This window comes from Fukomys damarensis, unplaced genomic scaffold (assembly GCF_012274545.1).
Source record: "Fukomys damarensis isolate Sample0158 unplaced genomic scaffold, DMR_v1.0_HiC HiC_scaffold_14, whole genome shotgun sequence".
NCBI classification, from domain to species: Eukaryota; Metazoa; Chordata; class Mammalia; order Rodentia; family Bathyergidae; genus Fukomys; species Fukomys damarensis.
The window spans coordinates 23,233,778-23,256,255 of NW_022900926.1; the positions used below are offsets into that span (position 1 = coordinate 23,233,778).

The 22,478-nt window shown below is 34.1% G+C and overlaps 1 protein-coding gene across 23 annotated transcripts in view; it reads left to right on the forward strand.

Moving 5' to 3' along the window:
* Positions 1 to 22,478, forward strand: part of Ahi1 (Abelson helper integration site 1) — a 200,764-nt gene that overhangs the window by 9,907 nt on the left and 168,379 nt on the right. For 19 of the 23 annotated variants that reach the window (XR_780703.2, XR_780704.2, XM_010626547.3 and 16 more), the window contains 7 exons: positions 2,434 to 2,615; positions 5,984 to 6,203; positions 6,904 to 7,096; positions 9,839 to 9,934; positions 13,918 to 14,103; positions 15,729 to 15,875; positions 20,309 to 20,441. Coding sequence is in view for 21 of the 23 variants with exons in the window: in XM_010626547.3 (XP_010624849.1) it covers positions 2,434 to 2,615; positions 5,984 to 6,203; positions 6,904 to 7,096; positions 9,839 to 9,934; positions 13,918 to 14,103; positions 15,729 to 15,875; positions 20,309 to 20,441 (1,157 nt within the window). In the remaining 2 variants the exon portion in view is untranslated. Of the gene's footprint in view, positions 1 to 2,433; positions 2,616 to 5,983; positions 6,204 to 6,903; positions 7,097 to 9,838; positions 9,935 to 13,917; positions 14,127 to 15,728; positions 15,876 to 20,308; positions 20,442 to 22,478 lie in introns of those variants that run through there. The other 4 variants (XM_010626549.2, XM_033763279.1, XM_010626559.3 and 1 more) reach the window with 4 other exon arrangements.

The window sequence follows — 22,478 nt, forward strand, 5'->3', positions numbered from 1 at the left end:
ATATATATATATGGTGTAGGTCTCTCTATATTCATATTTACAAGTTCTTTACCTCCCCCAAAAAACTACTAACTTACAAAATCTTTTAACTGATAACTTCCTGCAATTCTCTTTCAGAAAAATAACTTGCAGTGGAAACATTCTGTATATACTATTCTTTGACATTCTTTAGCAATTTCCCCTAAACCCCCAGCAAAAAAGGAATTCCCCCTCATATCAAAAAGTAAATGACCAGTAGTAAGAAAGAGGATGGAAATCAGTTTGCTGTAGGGACATGTTACTAATAAAACTATTAATTATCTGTTGCTACTGTCTTAGTCACTTTCCGCTCACCGAGACACAATATGCAACACCCACATAGTAAAGGAAGGAAGATTTCTCTTGGCTCACGTTTATAGTCCATGATCGGCTGGCTGCCAGGCAGGAAGGCATGAGGAGCATTGTTTTTGTCACAGCTCACCACAGGAAGCAGAAGGGAGGTGCCATGGAGGGATTCAAACTTTTCTAGGCCACACCTCAAGTGATGCACCTCTTCTGACCAGACCCGGCATCTGAATAGCAAGCTAGCTCTAAGCCCCTATAATCCAGTCACCTTCCAAAAGCTTCTACACTTGAGTGCACAGGGCTTCATGGGGATATCTACATGTGAACCACAACAGCTACATTAAAAAATTAGCAGGAGAACATAGCGTCTTCAATCAACAAACATTTATTGTCTTGAAGCTTCTGTGGTTTTGGAGCATGGGAGAAACTTATCTGCATGCCTCTTATTCTTAAAGGGTCTCACAGGCCACCTTCAAGATGTTAGCCACTGCTGAAGTTAGCTCAAACCTTACCTTGCAGAAGATCTGCCAAGTGCCATAGCTCTTAGAGGGCCTTGGAAACTCCACCTCTAAACTCAAGTCATGGCTTTTGGCAGGTCTGCCTGTCCAGGTCTGTATGTCACAGGTCTGCCTGTGTGCTGCTCACAGCATGGCCGTTTGCTTCCCTAAAGCAAGGGCTCTGAAGGAGCAAGAGCAAGGCAGAAATCAATCTTTTTAGGACCTAATCTTAGAAGTGGCATCCATTACTTTGCCATTGTCTGTTAGAATTAGGAGACTAGGTCCAGCCGACACTTGAAGGGAAGGGGATGATATAAATAAATAGGAAGAGACAGGAATCAGTGGGTGCCATCTTAGAGACCGCTTACCACAGTGTACTCTAAATCTTCCTTCTCCTGGCCACTACGTCTGGGAGAAATTAGAAAGCCATTCTCATTATGAAATAGGGCTAGTTCATGAGTTTTAATTTAGAGCTATGCCTGACATTATGGTGGTGGCAGGCAAAGGATAGCTGTGCTTAAATAGTAACATTTTGTGATGTTACAAAATAGCATGGCTTTCTGAAATGACTGATTTAAAAAAATTCTTGTCTCTCTTTATTATTCAACTCTTCTTTGAAAGATAACTGAGTATTTTAGAAGTCAAATTTTTATTTAAATACGGGTTTACTTGGTAAATTACAAATGAAACTTTTTTCAGGTCGTGGGGATTGAATTTAGGGCCTTTCCACTGAGTTGTATCCCTACCCCACCACCTCCCTTTTTAAATTTTGAGACAGGATCTTCCTAAGTAGCTAAATTACCCAGGCTGAGCTCAGGCTTGGGATACTCCTGCCTCAGCCTTCTGGAATACTGGAATTATAGGCATTACCACCATTGCTAACAGAAACAAACTTTAACAGGTTCGTTGCTGTGTTGAGTCATTATATTCCTGGTCTGCTAACCCTTAGCATTTACTGAGTCATGTGATTCAGGTTTCATTTGAACTGCAGCTTAGAGATACTACTCACTAGCCACTGGAAAACACAGGAATTAATTTTTACCTAGAAATCAAAAGTTATATTTCTGAAGCCTCTTAAAAATGGAATAAGCCTGAGCCAGGATTTAGCTGCCTGCCTTGCAAGCACAGGGTCCCAAGTTTGATCCCTGGTACCAAAAAAAAAATACCCAAAAAAAAAAAAAAAAAAAAAAAAAAAAAAAAAAAAAAGGAACAAGCATAGAATACTTCTTTGCCTTTATATAAAGCAATTTTGAAATGTGGTTATTAATAGCTTACTTGATATCAGGGTTAAGATGCTTTGATCAGTCCCATGTAAACAGATCTATTGCTCATAAAATACAATTCCATTTTCCCCTAGGGTTTAGCAACTCAGTTTAAGTTGGCCCATGAGAAATTAATTCCTCACTAAGCATCCCTAAAATAGTATCTAAGATAACCTAGTTTAACACCTCGTTATGTAAGGAAATTGGTGCTTCTCCCAACAGAAAATAACAATCTAAGATTATCCTTGCTTGTGTTTATTGTTCACTGCTGCACCTGAATACTAGTAATAATAATAATAATAATGATAATAGTATCTTTGTAATGGATTGTGCTTGGGTTGCATTTGCAGCACATTGACTGTCTCTGATGATTCAGTGGAAGGTGAACAAAAGAAGGAATCTCCAGTTGGAGCTATTACTCCATATTCTCACCAGGATGGTGAAATGAGCTCAGTGGAACAGAACGTTGATGACAACATGGCAGAGAACACAAAATCCAAACCAAAAAAAACAAAAAAGAAGGCTAAAGCAGGTTTGATACCCAAACTAAAATGAAAAACTATATGCCTTGATAGAAATAACTCAACCTTAGGATATTAGCTCTTAAAGCTAAAACTAAAGGATATGATTTAAAATAATTCAGTATAACATGTGTGGTACCTGATCTTGATTCATTTAGATTAAACCATTCATTTATTTTTAGCTATGGGTCTCCTGATGAATGACTGTAGTTGTTCTTTGTTGCATAGAAAGTTTCTCTTTTAAACCATTGAATTTACAGCCCCTAAATGGTTCAGACTCCATTGTTGAAAGCTAGAATGGTCTACAGCCAACATTGTAGGTATTAGGGCTGTATCTCTCTTTCATTCATGGTGACTTTCCAGTTCCTCAACCTAATTCAGCTTCTCTCTACTCTCCTAATTTGCCTTTCCCCTCTTGATTTCTGTTATCTACCTAAAATACACAATTTTAGCACTTAAGGTTTTTATTCATTGGAGGATGAAATTGGTGATGTTTTGTGCCTCATGTAGTTAAATTTTTATAACTTGTTGAAGCATAATATACACATAGAAAGATAGCAAAAATGTACTATTTATTGAATTTTTATAAACTGAACATACACTATAAAATCATCCAAATCAAGGAGCACAATATCATCAGCACCCAATAGATCCCTCAAGTCCCCTTCTGGTTGGTTTCTGTACAGGAGTAATCACTACCCTGACAACTAACACAGTTTATTTTTACCTATTTTTGTATATTAATATGAATAGACATAAATACTGTGCTTTTGGTGCCTGGCTCCCTCATTTAATTATATTCTGAGTTGTATTAGTTATATTCTGAGTGTTCTCTTTCTGTAGATTATAAATACCCATTGTGTGAATATACTACAATTCATTTAGCCTGTTGATGGTTACTTAGTTGTTACTAGGTTTGGGAAATTCCAAGAAAAACTGTAATAAACATTCTGTAGTCACATCTTTCAGTGCGCATCTTTATACATTTTTGTCAGGCCTATTAGAGTTGCGATGACATATATTATGGATATTTTAATAGCCCATTTCAGCTTTCCAAACTTGATTACCAAATAATACTGGCAGTTTTGAGAATTCCAGTTGCTGTACATCTTCACTAACATGTACATTGTTAGATTTCTAAAATTTTAGTCATTGTTTTAGGGATATTTTCATTTTGTCTTTAATTTGATTCCCATTAAAATTAGCTGAGTATCTTCATATTTATTGACTACTTGAATCTTTGATTTGTAGACTTGTTCAAACCTATGCATTTTTTTAAAAAAAAGATCATCTTTTTTAAATTCATATATGGGAAAATCTTATGTACCTAAATGTGTCTTTTCTTGATATAAATATATGTCCACATGCACACATATATTGTAAGTATCTTGCCTTTCTGGGTTTTATTATTTCTCTTATGGGTAACTTTTTTAAAAACCCCAAAAATCAGATTTTTATACTGTACAGTTTATGCATTTTTTTCTTTGATGGTAATACTTTCTGTGATTTTTAAAAAAATCTTTCACAAGTCCTGAAAATGTTTTACTTTTCACATTTATATACATTATGCTGTTCAATTTGTCAAGGAATATACAGTGGACCCTTGACTTGGGTACTTGATCAGTTTCCGAGGGCTGGACATGACTAAGTCAGTACAGCTGAGATCTGGATGTTTACCTGGATGCACACTATAAATAACAAGAGGCAAATGAATATTCCATTTACCTAATTAACCCAAGTTGTTTGTATGTCAAGCTGGTCATAACTTGAGGGTCCATTGTATTGTGAATGATGTCAGTCTTTGGAGGTTATTGAGGCTTTCTTTATTTTATTTTATGATCAGTTTTGGCAAATATCCCATATACTTTTGGAAAATAGCACAGAAACGTGCAATCGAGTAAATCTAAGTTAAAAGTTGAGTCTTCAAAACATTCATAAATTGAAAATGCTGAAGTGGATCAAAAAATTGAGAAACTAATTCTGAAGATTCAGTCTGCTATGTGTTTCAAATTGACAACCTCACAAGTATTTGTTCAGCTCTACAGACAATGGGAGATGGGAGTTTTGCCCTCTAATGTCTTTTAAAAGCATGGTCTTTTTAGCTTTCTGCCTCATGCAGCTTCAGATGTCTAAGGGGCTGATGTGTTTCCAGTTTTACTACTGCAGCACTGCATGGACTAAAATGTCCGCTGTTTTTTCTATCCCCTAGTAGTGGCCTTCTGCTAGGGAGAGAAGAGGGTCACATTTAGTTTTTCAACCTCTAGCTGTAATCAGAATTGGTAAGTGACCCCAGATGAGAATTGACTGTAGAGCCTTAATTAAAATTGGTCACACTCTCTAGGATTTTATTGCTTGCTCTGTTTCAAATATTTACTCTTTTTCTTTCTTTCTTTTTTTTTTTTGTTTTGTTTTGTTTTGTTTTTTGAGACAGAATCTCATTATATGGTTCAGGCTGGCCTTGAACTCACTGTGTATTCCAGGCTGGGTTTGAACTCATGGTGATCCTCGTGCCTCAGCCTCCCCAGTACTGGGATTACAGGTGTGCACCACACTCGGCTCAGATGTTCATTCTTGGTAGGGTTCTGATAGCACCACTTGACAGGAGATTTTGCTACCTCTTTAGTCTCCTGATAGCCTCAGAATTCAGTTTTGTGAGAGTAATTAGACATGTGTTTCAAGTTTCCAGTTTTATCAGTTAGTCCTAGGGAACCACTGACAATTTGGCTGGTTTGTCCTTCTAGTAGTGGCTTGCCTGGGCCAAATCAGTTGTCAGAAAGTCCCCAAAGACAAAGGCTTGCTTCTGACTTGCTTCTGACTGACTGTTCCTCTCTGGAATTTTAGTATACATTGTTTCTGTTCTTTTCATATAATTTAAAAATGTGGTTTTCTTTTCTTTTTTTCCAGTACCAGGGATCAAACTTAAGACCTTGTGCTTGCAAGGCAGGCATGGTGCCACTGAGGTAAATCCCTGGCGCAAAAGTGTGGTTTTTTGTAATTTGTGTTTTTCTAGTTGGTTTTACCTGAAGCACAGTCTACTCCATCTTGCTATATCCTATGCAAAAACAGAAATTCCAGTTGTAAATGAACTAAGTGATAAATATTCCATCTAGAAAATATCCCAATAATACTGTTTTTTGTTTTTGAGATTCTTTTTCTCCCCTCTTTTTATTGTTTGTCCTTGTTAGGAAAAAAATAGATACCTCATCCTATTTGAATGCTTTAGTAAATGCAGTATTTTATTTTCATTGTATGGTCTGCAGCTGTCTGGCTTTTTCTTTTCCCTTGTAGTTCTTCTGTTAACAGAATAAAATAATATTAAATCAGGATTTATAAATTAATTGAAAACAATTACAATATTGATTTTCTTCTTCGCATGAAGTTTCAGATAATAATGAAGAAATTGATAGAGATGGTGTTCATGAAGTAACAAATGAAGATAGTCTAGTTTATCCCAAAAGTTTGATTGATGATGTCCTTGTCTTGGGAGTTTATATTCACCGAACTGATCGACTTAAGTCAGATTTAATGATTTCTCACCCAATGGTAAAAATTCATGTGGTTGATGAGAAAACTGGTCAGTATGTCAAGAAAGATGACAGGTAATTTTTCACATTTCACAGCTTACCTTTTAAGTTGCAACTACCTACAGTAGTTGTTTTCATTTCTGCTACTACTGGCAATAGTTGAAACTCAGTGGAAATAGAACTGTGAATTTGTAGTTGAGAAAATGAAAAGAAAGTGTTTGTAAATGGAGAGGGGAGGAGAGGGTAAAGGGAGGGCAGGGACAAGGGGAAAAAATGAGAACCAAGACCTCCTGTCATGCAAAGGTACAAGATCCCAATAATGAGTGTACCTACTGTATACCTAAAATGTATCAATAAACTCAATAAAAGAAAAAAAAATAAAATTCAGAAGGAGGGCCAGGGATTTAGCTCAGTGGCACTGCACCTGCCTTGCAAGCACAGGGTCGTGAGTTCAATCCCTGGTTCCAAATATAAATAATTAATTAATTTTTTTAAATTCAGAAGGAGTTACTTTGTTTCAGCTATTCATATCTCTTGTTTTATATTTCTGTAATGAAGTAATTCTGTGAAAACAACATAGCATATAAATGCAAAATGAAAGTTATTACTACTTTGAGTTTTATAAAATTTATAGTGTTCTAGATGGACAATGAAAAGAATGTTTTCTTTTATAACATTTTTGGCTGTTTCTGGTTACCTTTGTTGTATACTATATATTTCTCATTTTCTAAAATTATAATTAATTGTGTTAATAGAAGTATTTTTCTTTGAACAGTGAGCGTCCTGTGTCATCTTACTATGAAAAAGAGAATGTGGATTATATTCTTCCTATCATGACACAGCCGTATGATTTTAAACAGTTAACATCAAGACTTCCAGAGTGGGAAGAACAAATTATATTTAATGAAAAATTTCCCTATTTGCTTCAAGATTTTGATGAAGGTCCAAAGGTGATCCTTTTCTTTGAGGTATGAATTGAATGGAGCAATTCAAATTAAATTTTAGTTAGTATTTAATCACACAAGTATTATCTGTTTTTAGTAGTGCAGTACTGCAACAAAGTTGTGTAAGAATTTAATTGCTGAAATTTAGAGTTTGTAATATGCTGTGTAGAACCAATGAGGAGCTGTTTTTAAACAGCAATAGCATATTTGCTGAGCATTTTGCCAGTGCCTGAGGTTAGCCGTGCAATCTACTCTCAGATACCTGCTAATCCTTATACCAATAATGTGACTCTTACCTGAAGTGATGAATCTAATCCATGTGAATGCACTTCTCTACTCTGCACCCATTCATTAAATGTAAACTCATTTAACCGTGCCAGACTAAGAATACGCAGACCACCTAGATAAAAAAGACAAGCATACACAGATCTGTTGAAAAATGCAAAGTAATATATAACCAACAATATAAGGAATTTCTTAGATGTGGAGTAAAGGAGCAGTCAGAGAAAGGTTTTTTTTTGGTACCTGAGATTGAACTCAGGATCTTGTACTTGTGAGGCAGTCACGGTGCCACTGAGGCAAATCCCTATCGTGAGATTTATAGATAACCTTTGAGCTGATTTGTTATTCAAATATTTTTACTGAAAAGAAGATTTCCTCAGATTTACTGCAATTTTAATTATAGATAATTTATACTTGATAATTTGAATTTGAATACTTCATTTCTCTATTTTGTTCTTTTTCTGTAAGCAAAAAGAAAAAAGTAGAGAAACCTTGCTTACAGTTTTAACCAAGCTGGAGAACTTTAGGATGAGAATGACAAGGAACCTGGCATGACTAAAGCCTATAACTTATTTTGTAGAGTCGTTTATATTTATGGTCCTTGACTTTCAGCTTATTTGTATGTTTCTGTGATAGAAATATTTTATCATTCACATCTATGATTATGCTATATGTGATTTATAAAAAGCCATGATTTTCTTAAAAAGAGATACAGTAATTTTTATCTCAAGGAACTTTTTTGCTACAAAAATTTGTCGTTTTTGTTACAATGTTCTTGAATAATAATTTTATTAAGAGATTTAAGATTTATTGATTATTGGGTTATAGACAGTTACTTCTTAAATTTTAACATAATATGTTATTGCCTGTACTACTTTTTCATTTCAGTTTTTAAGGATTTAGTAAGGACAATATAATGTCTTTCAGAAATCTTTAAAACTATTATTTTACTCCTAGATACTTATTTTATGTGAAAAATATTTTATATGAAGATGTGCATGCAAAGATATTTATTTCAACTTTGCTTATAAAAGCAAAAATTTTACAGTACTAAAGGAACCTAAATTTCATTTGATAACAGACTTGGTGTAATTATGGTTTTTATTAAATGTATGATATTTATAATATAGAAGAATATTAGACAGCCATTAACATGATGGCTTCATATAAATCATACATAGCATAATCAGAGATGTAAATGGTACAATATTTGTATCATACACATGCATATCTTTTTACAAGAAAGGATATCCACTACTTGCTTTATGAAAATAGTTTGCAAATAGTATGTATTGGATTTACAGTATAGTCCAGAATATATGCACACATATATTCAGGAATGCACAGACAAAACGTTTAGATCATTATAAACAGATGTTACTAGTGACTATTTATGGGTTTGGATTATAAATTGTTAGTGGTTTTTTTCTGTCGTCAGTGTTTTTTACTGAACATTATATTTGAAAAAGATGTAAGTATCTAAAAGAGAGGATGGAATGAAATTCATGTTATTAAGCAGTCTTCAGTAAATACTTATTCGCGCAGGCCGCCGGTGATCGCAGACAGGCAGGTAGGCAGGCAGCTGAAAAAAACCCCCTCTGGGGTCCTTGGGTCCTTCCTGGGTCTGTTGTCGCGCAGGCCGGGAGCTCCCGCGCAGGCCGCCGGTGATCGCAGACAGGCAGGTAGGCAGGCAGCTGAAAAAAACCCCCTCTGGGGTCCTTGGGTCCTTCCTGGGTCTGTTGTCGCGCAGGCCGGGAGCTCACGCGCAGGCCGGGAGCTCACGCGCACGCCGCCGGTGATTGCAGCTCAAACTTTTGATAAGCACTAATAAGTACAGTGATAGCCTCTAGACTACAGACAATCTCTGGCAGGTTTGTTGCAAGTCCTGGAGTTTTAGTATCCAGACAGGATGGAAGTATGAAAAAAATCCTAATTACAACGTTCATCTAAAGAGAAAGGAAAATGGTCAAGGCAAAAATGTAGAAATAGGGTCCTGAGTTTCTAAAATTGTCCTTCAGAGTCTGCTCTGATATAAGAAAAATGATCAGAACTTAGGAATTCTGTGCCTGATATGTTTGTGTCTACATTATATTTGAAGTATTTTTAAAGCACATTTTTTATTTTTAACTACATATACTTAGACATATTTGTGGGTTAGTGTGACATATATACACACATGATGTGTGATAATCAGATCAAGGTGATTTGAATATCTGTCATATTTGAGGTAATTAATACTTTGCCTTGCACTTGAGATAAATCTTAATAAAAGAATTATTAATAAAAGATAAAGTAGTCAAATGATGAACTCTCAGTAACTGAATGAGTTAACTTTGAAGGTGAATGAAATGAGATTAAAATGTTTTTATTCCCATAAAGGAAACATTTTAAAGTATCCAAATGACATTTTAATTTTAATATTATAGAAAATATTAAATTTTAGATAGTGTAGTGTTCTGTGAAGTAATTTAAATTTTTTTTCAGATTCTTGATTTTTTAAGCATGAATGAAGTAAAGAGTTACGCTGAAGCCCGAAACCAAGAATGTGGCTTTAGGAAAATTGCCTGGGCCTTTCTTAAGGTATGTTTTTCATCCATTTTAAGCACATTTAAAGTAATCTCCCAATTTCACTGGTGTTATTAACTGAAGCCTAGCATATTGCTTAGCATATGCCGGGTATACTTTTTGCCCCGAAGTGGCAAGCACTGAAAAAGAAACATGTAGCCTTGCCATCATTTATTCAATTCAACAGTTTTTAAGCCCCTTCCTTGTGCCAGTTACTGTTCTAGTTAGCAGACTTTTAAAGAAGACAAATCCCTTGACCATATCAACCTCACATCCTACAAGGAAAATATACCACAATTACTTACATAATTTGTTATCCAATTAACATTTTTATAAACTGCAAAGAGTTATGAGAGTAGGTAATGAAAACAAGGGTCCTGTGGTATCAGGAACAGTTTTCTAAGGAAAAGCATTTAACTTACGTACTAGCTGGCTAGGAGCAGTGGAGAAGAGAGTTCTAGGGAATAGATACAATGAATGCAAACTCTGATACTGGGAAGAGCAAGGTATATTTACATAACCAAGAGAAGGTCACTGAGTTTGGAGGACAGAGACTGAGACAGAGTATGGTGTGTGAAAAGGTTCCTGTGGTCGATGGGGGTCCTCATTACACAGAGACTTCTAACCCATGATAAAAATTTAAAGAACAATGGGAAACAATTAGTATATTAAACAGAAGGATAAACTAATTAGAAGATTACTTGACCAGAATAGAATGTAGATTCTAGAAGAATTTAGAAAATTCTTGCAGGAGTTTAAGTACAAAATGTCTTTGACTAAGATGTTTTAGCAGAGATGAAAGTCCTGGATAGATTAATGTTTAAAAAATGAAGGGACTGTGTATGTCACTCAATGGCTGAGTGCTTGCCTAGCATTCACAAGACCTTAAGTTTGATGTGTCTTCATTGTAAATTTGAATTTTGAAAATCCTTGAATTTGTACCATCTACTGCCTCAAAAATTTTTCTATGTGTACATCCATCCAATGAATATATATTGTTTCTATGAAACATGAGCTATTTGCTGACTGACAAATTAGAGCACTTATAAATTAATTAGGTATTGTACCTGCCCTCCAATTTGTTTCTGTGTAAAAATGCTGTCCACATGATTATGTACTATATAATAAATGCTGTGAAAACACAGTTTAGTCATTTACTTCTTGTCGGGCTGGAGAGAGTCTTTAGAAAAGTTGTAGTCTGAATGACAACCAGGTTGACTATAGTGAGGAAGTTATTCAAGAAAAGCTCTCAGTGTATCACCTAAAATTATTCTAACTTGTTATACCTTTTTTGGGGTCCATTCCTTGTACTGATTTAGATTTTAAAATAAAAAAGCCAACAAACCAAAGGAGAAAATTCACATTCACACAGGAAACTTTGTCATATAGTAGTTTATTAGAAACTGCTCTTATTCCTTCTGTATTAAAGTTTGTACAAACCTTCTATATTTACCATAAAGTAAAATTAGGAAACAATAACAGATTTTTGCTTTTATGTATCATGTGAATTTTTATTCATGCATCTTAAACCATTGGCAGTAATGACAAACAAACTTTTTCCCTGATCTCATCCCCATTCCAGTAAAGGGTAAGGTATTCTATCTGCTTCCCCTTTGTAACAGTGTCTTGTTCATTTTCTAAGCTTTTCACAGTCAAGAGTGACTTTTTCATAAATTTGTTGAACATTTTTAGTTCTTACTTTACTAGATGTCCTTGCATTTAATATATCACTGTCTTGAAATGTCATAACATCACTAGCTCTGGCATATTAATAACACATAGAAAATGCTTGAAGAATATCTGTTGAGGGAATTACTGAATAGGTGGAAAGAGTGACTAGGATAAAAATTCATTTTAGGGAAGTGGCATGAAACAAGTTAAATTTTAAATGTTTTACTACCTATACCTGGTTGCAGGATGTCTTGGATAATTGTAAAGTTATCATAGCGGTCCATAAGGCTGCATCCTAATTCTCAGTTACAAGTCATATCTCAGGTACCTTATGATTCTTACAGCACATATACATGATTCTTTTTTTAAAACTTTAATGAAGTCTAATGATTTGACTCTACATTATACAGTTTATGACTATGATGGGTCTTGGCAGGGTTTTACTCATTTACTCATATTAAGGAATATAACAATGTAAATTAGATTTCCTAGAGAATTTTAAAGCAACTTATGGAAAGTGTAATTTGGAAGCTATAACTAGCTCCTTAGAAGTTGCTATGGCAGGTTTTGGAGAGATAATAGGAACACTTCTGAAAGTAATGTAGTTGCTTAATACTTGCTGATTGAATATTATTACTCATTTTGAAACTGTTTTTACACCTCTCTATATCATTTGACACTGATTACAGTGTCATCTTCTCTGCTTACAACCTTTATCGTCTCCACATTGTTTCCTCCTTTCCTAGAGTAAGAGGAAGAGTGTGCTACATTTCACAACTTTGCTCATTCTTATATAGAACCTGGATTTTGTCTTTGTCTGTAAAGATTCTCCAGTCACATCACAAATATTTCTGTTTGCCAAATTTGCATATTGTTCACTTTTACTCTCTTGAAACTCTGTTACTTTGGCTTTCTTGACACCATCTTTTCCTTACTTCCCTTGTGCCATTCGTTCACTTCCACCTGCTACTTTAATGTCAATCCTACTCATAGTTAAATCATTTTTTTGGGAACCACTTTTTACCTATCCTTCAGATTTATAAATGTAATTACTTGCTGCCCAGTTCAGTCTAGATGACTTCTAGATGTCTCAGACTTCCCTGAAGTAAATGAATCTTACCTAATCTCTCTTGGCTACTTTCTTCATTTGTCTTCCCAATCTCCCAAGTTTATAACCATGGAATTACACTGTTTATTTTGGTAGTCACAAGTCATATGTAACTAATAAGAATTTAGATGAATAAAAATTTTATTTAATTACAAGTCCAATCCAGTGGTTGCATTGTCCACACTTCAGAAGCTCCATGTGACTAGTGAATGCCATGTTGTTTGATGGCACAACTGTAAAGCGTTCCCATCTTCATAGAAAGTACTGTTGGACAGTGCTACCTTAAAGTATTTCTGTGGCCCTCTTTACTTTCCAAGTTGGTAACATTACATATTATTAAATAGATCATCCTCCAGTACATAGTGCCTATTCTTCTGGTTTAAATTACCTTCATGCTCTGCCTAAAATGCTACAAAAGCACCTAGCAATCTCTCCTTAATTTGTAGAGGATACAAAGATTAGAAAGACTTATTTACAGTCATGGCCTAGTGAAAGAGGGAGGACCTGTTCTGGGTTGATGAAATTTTTTATTTTTCTCATAAGAATCTCCACTTATATAGCTTGAAGTAGTATTTTTAATAGACTTTTTAAAAGGAGGTAAAGTACAATATTAAAAAAATATAATGAATGATTTGAGTCAGTTTAATTACGCTCATTTTAACTTTTTAAAAAAATTGAAACAAAATTTTAATTATTAAAATCCTAACAGTTAATAGAGAATTTGTTTCTATGCTTAAGTAATATGTATTTTATTATTTATTATTTCAAATAAGTATATATTTATCACTTTATGCAAAGTGACATCTGGCACAGTAGTTAAATGCTTCCAAAGCAGTCTGAACTGATCTGTACAGGTGAAAACAGAGCTATCAGAAAGTATTTTAAAAATTGTTTGGGTTACATTTTGTCTAGAAGGATCTCAGGCTGCTATGTCTGTCTTCTTCCCTTTGCTTTGTAAATCTAAGGAATTTCAACATGTCATATTAATGTTTTTTGTTTTTTGAGACAGGGTCTCACTATGTAGTTGAGACTGACCTGGAACTCACTATGTAGCCCAGGCTGGTCTTGAACTCACAACAGTCCTCCTGCCTTAGCCTCCCAAGTGCTGGGATTACAGACCTATTAATGTTTTTAAAAATAAGTTTCTAAATACCATTGCTCATTGAATGTACCTATTTTCAATAAAAGTAACATTTTATCTATGAATTCCTGTTTTAAGCTTCTGGGAGCCAACGGAAATGCAAATATCAATTCAAAACTTCGCTTGCAGTTGTACTACCCACCTACTAAGCCTCGATCTCAGTTAAATGTCATTGAGGTTTTCGAATGGTGGTCCAAATGTCCAAGAAATCGTTATCCATCAACATTGTATGTAACTATACGAGGACTGAAAGTTCCAGATGGTGTAAGTTAATAACACATATAAAAGTATGTATATCTTCTATTGTTAAAATTAAGTGACATATCTTTTCCTTTTTTCAAAAGATAAAGTCTGCAACATTCGTTAAATAATTAACTGAAATATGCCTTCAGAGATTGTATATTAAGCCAGTAATAGTTGATACTAAAGAGATAACTTAAAATAAATTTTAAATGTATATTTCAGGGTTAGCAAAAATGTTACTATGATTAGATTTTTTTTTTTTTTAGTCCGGAATCATACTATTAAGCCAGTAATAGTTGATACTAAAGAGATAACTTAAAATAAATTTTAAATGTATATTTCAGGGTTAGCAAAAATGTTACTATGATTAGATTTTTTTTTTTTTTTAGTACCTGGAATCATACTCAGGACCTTGCACTTGCCCGGTAGGCAAAGCACCACTGAGCTAAATCCCTGGCACTATAATTTGATTTTTTTTTAATTGAAGATAAAAGAATAACTTAAAGATGAGGCTGAAAAATATTTTTCTTATGAACAGAGCAAATATTTTAGGCTTTGCAAGCCATATATTCGTTATCACAACTACTTAACTTTGTATTGTGAAACTAGCTATATAAATATATGTAGATAGTAGCCAAACAAATGGGTATGATATGTCATCATAAAACTGTTTTTACCCATTGTGGTGATGTGTGTTTATAATCCCAGCACTCTGGGTGGCTGGGGCAAGAGTATCAAAAATTTAAGCCCAGCCTGAACAACTCAGCAACTTAATAAAACCCTATCTCAAAACTAAAATCAAACAGGGACTGTAGATTTAGCTCAGTGGTGCCACACCTATCTTGCAAATGCAAGGTCCTGAGTTTAATCACCCCCACCAAAAAAACAAACCTAAAAAAGAAACAAACAAAAGCTCTTGAGAATGTAGATCAGCCTGAAAGCCCAAGTCCCTTGGCTCACTCCCTCCTCAGTATTGCAAAGAAACATACAAACAAACGATATAAAGTAGCAAATAGTAGGCTAGAGTTGGAATATAATCTGTAGTTTGTAGACCCTCCATTTACATATTTCACAATAGAGGTATTCAAATAATAGTATTTCTACTTCTGTTTTCTAAAGATTAATATATATGATCTTAGCAAAGAATCCTAAAATGAAAAACATTTGCTTTGTTTTATTTTTGTTATATTACTTGCACATTCTGTAGCTGATATTCTGTGCTGGCATCATAGGGTTGGTTTGCATTGGTGTGGATAAAGTTAAATAAATAGGGAAAGAGGATTTTTTTTAAAGCCGGATATCATATATAAGAGCCATGGCATAACATCAGGTAGGTATTGATAAAGAAACAGAAACAAAGGGACAGAGTTATTTAAAATCATTGGAATATGTTATTGAAACTTCTAAGACTTTTTGATTTTAGAACTATACTTTCAAGTTGCTGTTATTTAGTATAGTTGATCTTAGCTAAAAGGCCGAGAAGTGATAAGTTGCTTTTATTTATAATCACATATAAATAAAAGTAAGATTTTTTTTCTGGATCACATTTTGATAAAATGTCTATTTTTTGTCAATATTTTATAAAACAATATATAGTAGTCAAGAAAAAAAGGTGAACATGATACAAATTTTCTACATATATTTAGATAAAGCCCTCTTACCAGTCTATGATGGCTCTTCAGGAAGAGAAACCAGAACATTATGAACATCACCGTGAGTCAACTTCAGTAGACACAGAGCCTGGATTAGAAGATTCAAAGGAAATAGTAGAGTGGAAACGACTACCTGGACAGGTGAAGTGTTTAATACTACTAGATTCATTTAGGTATTTACTACCTTAAAAACGCCATCACATTGGGGTTTAGGTATTCTGCATATGAATTTTGAGGGTACACAAGCATATATTCCATGGCAAAGATTAAGAAACCAAAGGTCTTTTCATGTTTTAAAGACCTTATCTTCAACTACTATTCAAAGGTATTAGAGGGTAGGGCTTCAACATGAATTTGGTGGAAGTGGGGAAGCGATGTACTCCCTAACACAGTCAAAAACCGTAGTTGTTTGTTTTTTTTGTTTGTTTTTTTGGTACAAGGGATTGAACTTGGGTCCTTGAGCTTGCAAGGCAGGTGGCAGAACCACTAAGCTAAATCCCCAGCCCAAACCATAGATTTTTTGATGTCTATAAGAGCTGTATCTCCTAATCTTTATGAATTTATGAAATTTTTTACAACCCCTGGTTTCTCCCTAAATCACATCTTTATGGAGATAATGTATATACATATCTTTCTAACACATTTTGAACAGCATTTAAACTTCTACTAAAGTTTTCTTGTTTAGCATTTTTAGCAGTGGCAGAACATTGGTTATTAATTTTGGAAACTTTTTTTCCAATAAGAATGGAGCCATTATCAAATACAATTTATCCAAAATTATAATTTATCCAAATATGTAATATAGAAATAAGAATGATTATCTCTCTAGAACTCTTCATTGTCTGTGTTTTACATCATGCTTGTTTTTCTTTTTTTTTTCTTTTTGGTACCAGGGATCAAATTTGGGTCCTTGCGCTTGCAAGGCAGGTGGTGGAACCACTGAGCTAAATCCCTGGCCCCTGCTTGTCTTTATGAGACTAGTTTTACAGATAAATTTTATGTATTTATTTTTTAGTATTTTGAGACAGGATCTTACTATGTAGTTGAGAGTGGCCTTGAAAATTGCAAAATTTTGTTTGATTTTAAAAAGCTTCAAATTTTGGACCATTTTGGATTTTGAATTTTCAGATTAAGGATTCTCAGCCAGTATTCCAAAATCCAAAATAACTCCATAATTTGAAATACTTCTGGTAGATAAAAGATATTCAGCCTGTATTATGGAGAGACTAAGCCTTAGATGATGTCCTTGGGAACCTTCCTCTTTGGGTAGGGAAAGAAGAAAGCAGTCACAGGTCTGTTTACTAGGTGGTGTTTTGAGGGAATAAAATAGTTATAAATATATGAATTAGTTCTCAAAGTATGATTTGGGTACTCCTGAGAGTACTGAGATCCTTTCAGGGGATACCTGAAGTCAGCTTCTTTTCACAGTGATTCTGATTATTAGTCCTTTTTACTTTCATTCTCTCACAAGCATATGCTGTAGTTTTTTTAGAGGCCAAATGACATTTGAAGTCTCAAAAGAGTGAATGTAATAGTCCTGATAATCTAGCTTTTGTTAAACCAGATTAAGGAGAGTTTAAAAAATACATGCTTATTTTATGTAGTTATTATTCATAAAAAATTGCTTATGTCAACAGTGGATTTGCTAGTTATTTTTATTTTTAATCAACAAAATATTTTTTAAATTCCTAGTTTTAATTTCTTTTTTTCTTTTTCTTTTTCTTTCTTTTTTCATTTTTTGGTACTCGGGATTGAACTAAGGACCTTGCATTTGTGCTTGCCAGGCAGGCGGGGTGCCACTGAGCTACAGAGCCACAGCCCATTTTCTAATATAAATTTCTATGGATGTAGCCACATAAACTAAAACTTTTGGAGCACCTCAGAATTTTTTTTACTGTGAAGTAGCCTGAAACTAAAGAAGTTTGAGAATTGCTAGATGAGCAAGGTGAAATAGAATGGAGAAGTAGGTTCATTTAGCAGGTTGGTGGAGCTTCAGATGAAGTGGAATAGCCAGTTCATATTAATTTCATAAGGAGGCAAAGTTGCAAATGTGTGAAAAGGACTTAATATATCCATTAGGCCCTCTGACACTTGGCTAGCCAGAAATCACAGTTTTCATGACATATAGTGTGACAGATTAATGTCACATTATGGACTGTGTAGGATGGTAGCTTAATACTTGATTCTGTGAAATGTGAGAAATGATGGTAGGTTTGAGTAGGAGAGACACATTGATAACAATCTTATTTTAATACAAAATAATGCTGGGAATGGCATATGGCAGATTCTGAAGCAAGATATATTAAAATTAGAGTGATCTATTAGATGGCATTTGGTCATTGATATGTGCAGTGATGAGAGTTTAAACTTGGGTTCATGGTAATGAAAATGAAGAGTAAGAAGTGAATATAAGGGTTAGAAAGTAGGACTCTGCATGATTTGGTGACTGACAAGGTAGTAAAAGTGTGGGGTAGGGGTGGTATTCAGAGCACTTAAGATTTTCATTGTTTTCTGATTTTCACCGAGTGCTTATTCTGGTTAAGGAAACATTGTCAAACCCTGGGAATACAAATAACAGGAGAGTGGCTTCAGTGATTTTAGCCTAGTTGACTTTCCTCAGCTATACTCTAGGAGCAGCAACAAGTAGTTGCAAATCCTCCTGATGTCTCCTTCAATTTTTATCTTTTTACCTTCCTCTCCCTTTTTTTTCTTAATCATGTGGTTGGAGAATGGAAGAAAGAAATGGGTAGCATGGTGTCTTGTACATTATTGACACATAACAGATGTCTATTAAATTATTCACATGCCCGATAGCTCATAATATTGCTTCCTGAGCTGCCAGATCTTTGGTGCTGTTTGTCAAAAACCTGATACCTATCAAAGAAGAAATGAAACCTAACAGTCTTTGACAAGGCCTGTTAAGCTGGGCTTGACCCTTGAAGTAATCCTTATTAGCTGTATTTAGCTAATAATGGTTATTCCTAGCTAATGATAGTTACTTAAAGCATTGCAGTAATGAATATATTCACAGTCATCTGTAATAAGGTACAGTATTAATGGCATACAGTAAGGGCCTAGTATATGATTAATTCAACTTTTTAAATACCAAGAAATATAGGAACTAAGGCAGAATTAGAAAAAAATAAAAGTTGTCTTTTTGACAGTTGATATTAATACCTAGAAGATTTTAGTTTTATCTAGTTATAGGTACTGAAAACATAGAAATTATTAAGAAATATTAATATAGTTAATGAGAGGCAAATATGGGATGATTATTTTGAATAGACAATGTTCTGTTATCCACAAGAGATACATTCCAAGACCTCTAGCGTGTGCCCAAAACCAGTGATAGTACTTAACCCTTCATAGACTATCTTTCTTCCTATACAAACTTAATTATTATAAAATTGAACATTTAAATTAGAATCTGTGTAACCATCTTGTATTTGTAGTAAATGGTTTGATGTTATTCATTTTTAGGAGATCCATTAGTAAAATCTCAGTAGGCTCCATGCTTTTTGATAGAACATGTCAATCAGAGGACCTTTTCTGTTCATGTTTTTTGCCTACAAATTTAGTCTTTTCCATTTTATCTAAGCTTCATCACTCACTCTGGTCATAACTTGGGAGTTTGAGGTATGACAGCAAAATTAGCACAAATGTTTTCCCTTCTTTACACTTTCACAGACTTGTTATTACTGTTGATCTTAGTAACTGCAGCATATGATTTTTTTTTCTTGTCTGAACTTTACCTTTTCACTTAAAGGAAGCAGTTAACAGCTTCTTTTAGTGATATGTGAATTGCCAACTCCCCTACTCTTATTCTTTGGAACCATTAACATAAACACAAATACTGAGATATCACGATAGTCGATCTTGTAGCCAAGGCTATGACTGACTAACAAGCAGGTATCATATGCATTGAGGATATGCTGCATGGAGAAAGATAATCCCGATACAGTTTCATCACACTAACTAGAATGGTGCGAATTTTAAACCCATTGGCTTCATAAAATCATTTACTTCTTGAATTTTCTTTCACTTAATATTTTCAGACCACACTTGACCAGAGTATCAGAAGCCACAAAAAGAAAACCTCAGATAAAAGGGGAAACTACTGTATATTTTGGAAAGAGTCATAAAGAATGGTTATTTTAAGAGAGAAAAAGAAAGGTGAACATTTGTGCATCCTAGGCTTAGGCTAGGATATAAAGGGCATTTATAATTTTAAAATAAGTTTGTCACCTGAGCAAAAGTGGCTTATTATTACTGTCATTGAATAAGAATGTGACATACATTATTTTTTGTGGCTGTATCAAAGTAGTGTGTCTGACAGATTCAGTATTCGATACTGAATTTTTTTCTCTTCATATTTTAGATGAAATAAGAGAAACAACAAATTCACTTAATCTTATGGAGAAGTAATTCTTGTTTAGAAAATAATTTAGTATTTTTCATCACAGTAAAAGAACACTAGTAGTTTTGAAAACCTACTATAGTACTTGAAATTAGCAAGTAGTCTTTGTATTGTAATGTTTCTTAATTTATATCTTTTAAATACTTTTTTTTTTTAGGCTTGCCGTATCCCAAACAAGCACCTCTTCTCACTAAATGCAGGAGAACGAGGATGTTTTTGTCTTGATTTCTCCCATAATGGAAGGATATTAGCTGCAGCCTGTGCCAGCCGGGATGGATATCCAATTATATGTGAGAAATAATTCTTCCTATTTAATCTGACTGTAGTCTTTATGATGGGCATTGTTTGTTTTTTTTAATTCATTGAAATCTTAATCCTCAGAATTGGTAAATTAAGTCAGATTTTTTCATGCAAAGAAACAGTTCTTTTATACTATAACTATTGAGAAATAAAGTGAGAATATTAAACGAAAGACGTTATTTTAAAAATGCAGAAAGATTTTTGTAAACATTTTCTCTTTTACATACAGAAATGTAGAAACATGAAGGATTAATCTCATGGAGATTTTGTCCAATATAGTTAGATGATAGAAGTGATAATTTGAATTATGAGAGCTCACAAGTTTTTTGTGCACTAGAACACTAGTGATTGCCACAGAAGTACCTAGATGAAAACTCATTATGATCAACAAGTTAGCAAAGAGGCCAAGAAAAATTATTTCTGTAGCTTTAGAGTTTTGTGGGGGTTTTTTTGTTTGGTTGGTTGGTTGGTTTTTTAGCAAGCATTATCACACTGTTTGAGATGCATTAAACTCAGTCCCTTATTTTTGACTCAGTATTGAAAACCAGCTCTTTTCAGCAGGAAGAAGCCCTAAGCTCTAATTGTGATAAACTTTACGTAAGTCCTCAGCTTCACATATGCAGTGTGATCAAAAAGTACAGTGTTTAAATTTTAAGAAATGTATTACAGTTAAAGGCATATTGCCATGAATCCTTCTCAGTATGTCCCCCACCCTGTGTCAAACACACTTGTCCCGTCCTTCTTGCCACTTTCCAAAGCAGCTCTGGAAATACCTCTTTGTCAGTGTCTTTTGTTGCATTATTGTGGCTACTTGGATGCCCTGAATTGAATCAAAGTACTTATCCTTTCATGATTATTTTGATTTTGGGAAAGAGCAATATGTCACCTGGGGCCAGATCCAGTGAATAAGGTGGATGTGGACACACCCCGTTATGTTTTTATGAGCCTGCCTTTACATTGGATGGCACTCAGCATCAGCATTCACTGTATTTTTCATTATGCTTTGTACAGACACTCCCAAAAGAACTCGAACTTCTTCAGAAGTGTCAAGAATAACAGAAGAAGTGTGTCAAATTAATGTGTGTTCAAATTAATGGCAGTGTGTCTTTCACTAATTTAAAAAATTTAGGCATTCACCTTATATTTTGATCATACCATATAGTGAATCACTTCTTTTTCATCTGGGATTACTAATTGAGTTAACTGGCATTTATTAAATTAATATTCCTTCCTATGAAATAATAATCATTTTTAAAGTATTAAAATTATTTGTGTAGCTTGATTAACCACTATGCTGGTGTAAAATTCACCAAAAACCTATGTACTGCGGGAAAAGATTTTTGGGAAACATGTTTCAAAATACTAATACTGTAGTGATTTCTTTCTTTTGGTTAATAAAATAATTATTTTCTTATGATTTGTATCGTTTAAATTTTTGTGGTAAACTTGTTACATTATACTTAATTACATTATACTTAATTCAGGATGCTCTGGATTTAGATGTATGTATTGCTTAAATTTCAAAAAACAGAAGATAGAATCTTTGTCCTTGATTCATGACTATGATTATGTTCTGTCTAAACTTGGAATTTGCTTCATTTGTTAATGTGCAGATTAATGTTTCACAAATTGGGGGATTATTCAGTCATTATTTCTTCATATTTTCTGTTTGCCCTTTTCTCTTTATTCTTCTGGGACATCCACTATGCCTGTGTTTGTAGACTTGACGGTGTCACACCAGTCTCTGAGACATATTTTTCTTCATTCTTTTTCTTTCTATTCCTCAGACTGTATAGTTTCAAGTGATCTGTCATCAAGTTCAGTAATTCTTCTGCCTGTTCATATCTTTTGAGCCCCTCTAGTGAATTATTTCAGTGATTGTACTTAAGCCTAAAATTTTTCTTTGGTCCTTTTGTGTCGTTTCTTTTTCTTTACTGTTACTCTATTTTTTTGGTGAAAAATCATTCTTGGTGGTGGGAGTCTTTGGAGTTTTTCTTTGTTTTGTGTTTTTGGTATCAGGGATGGAA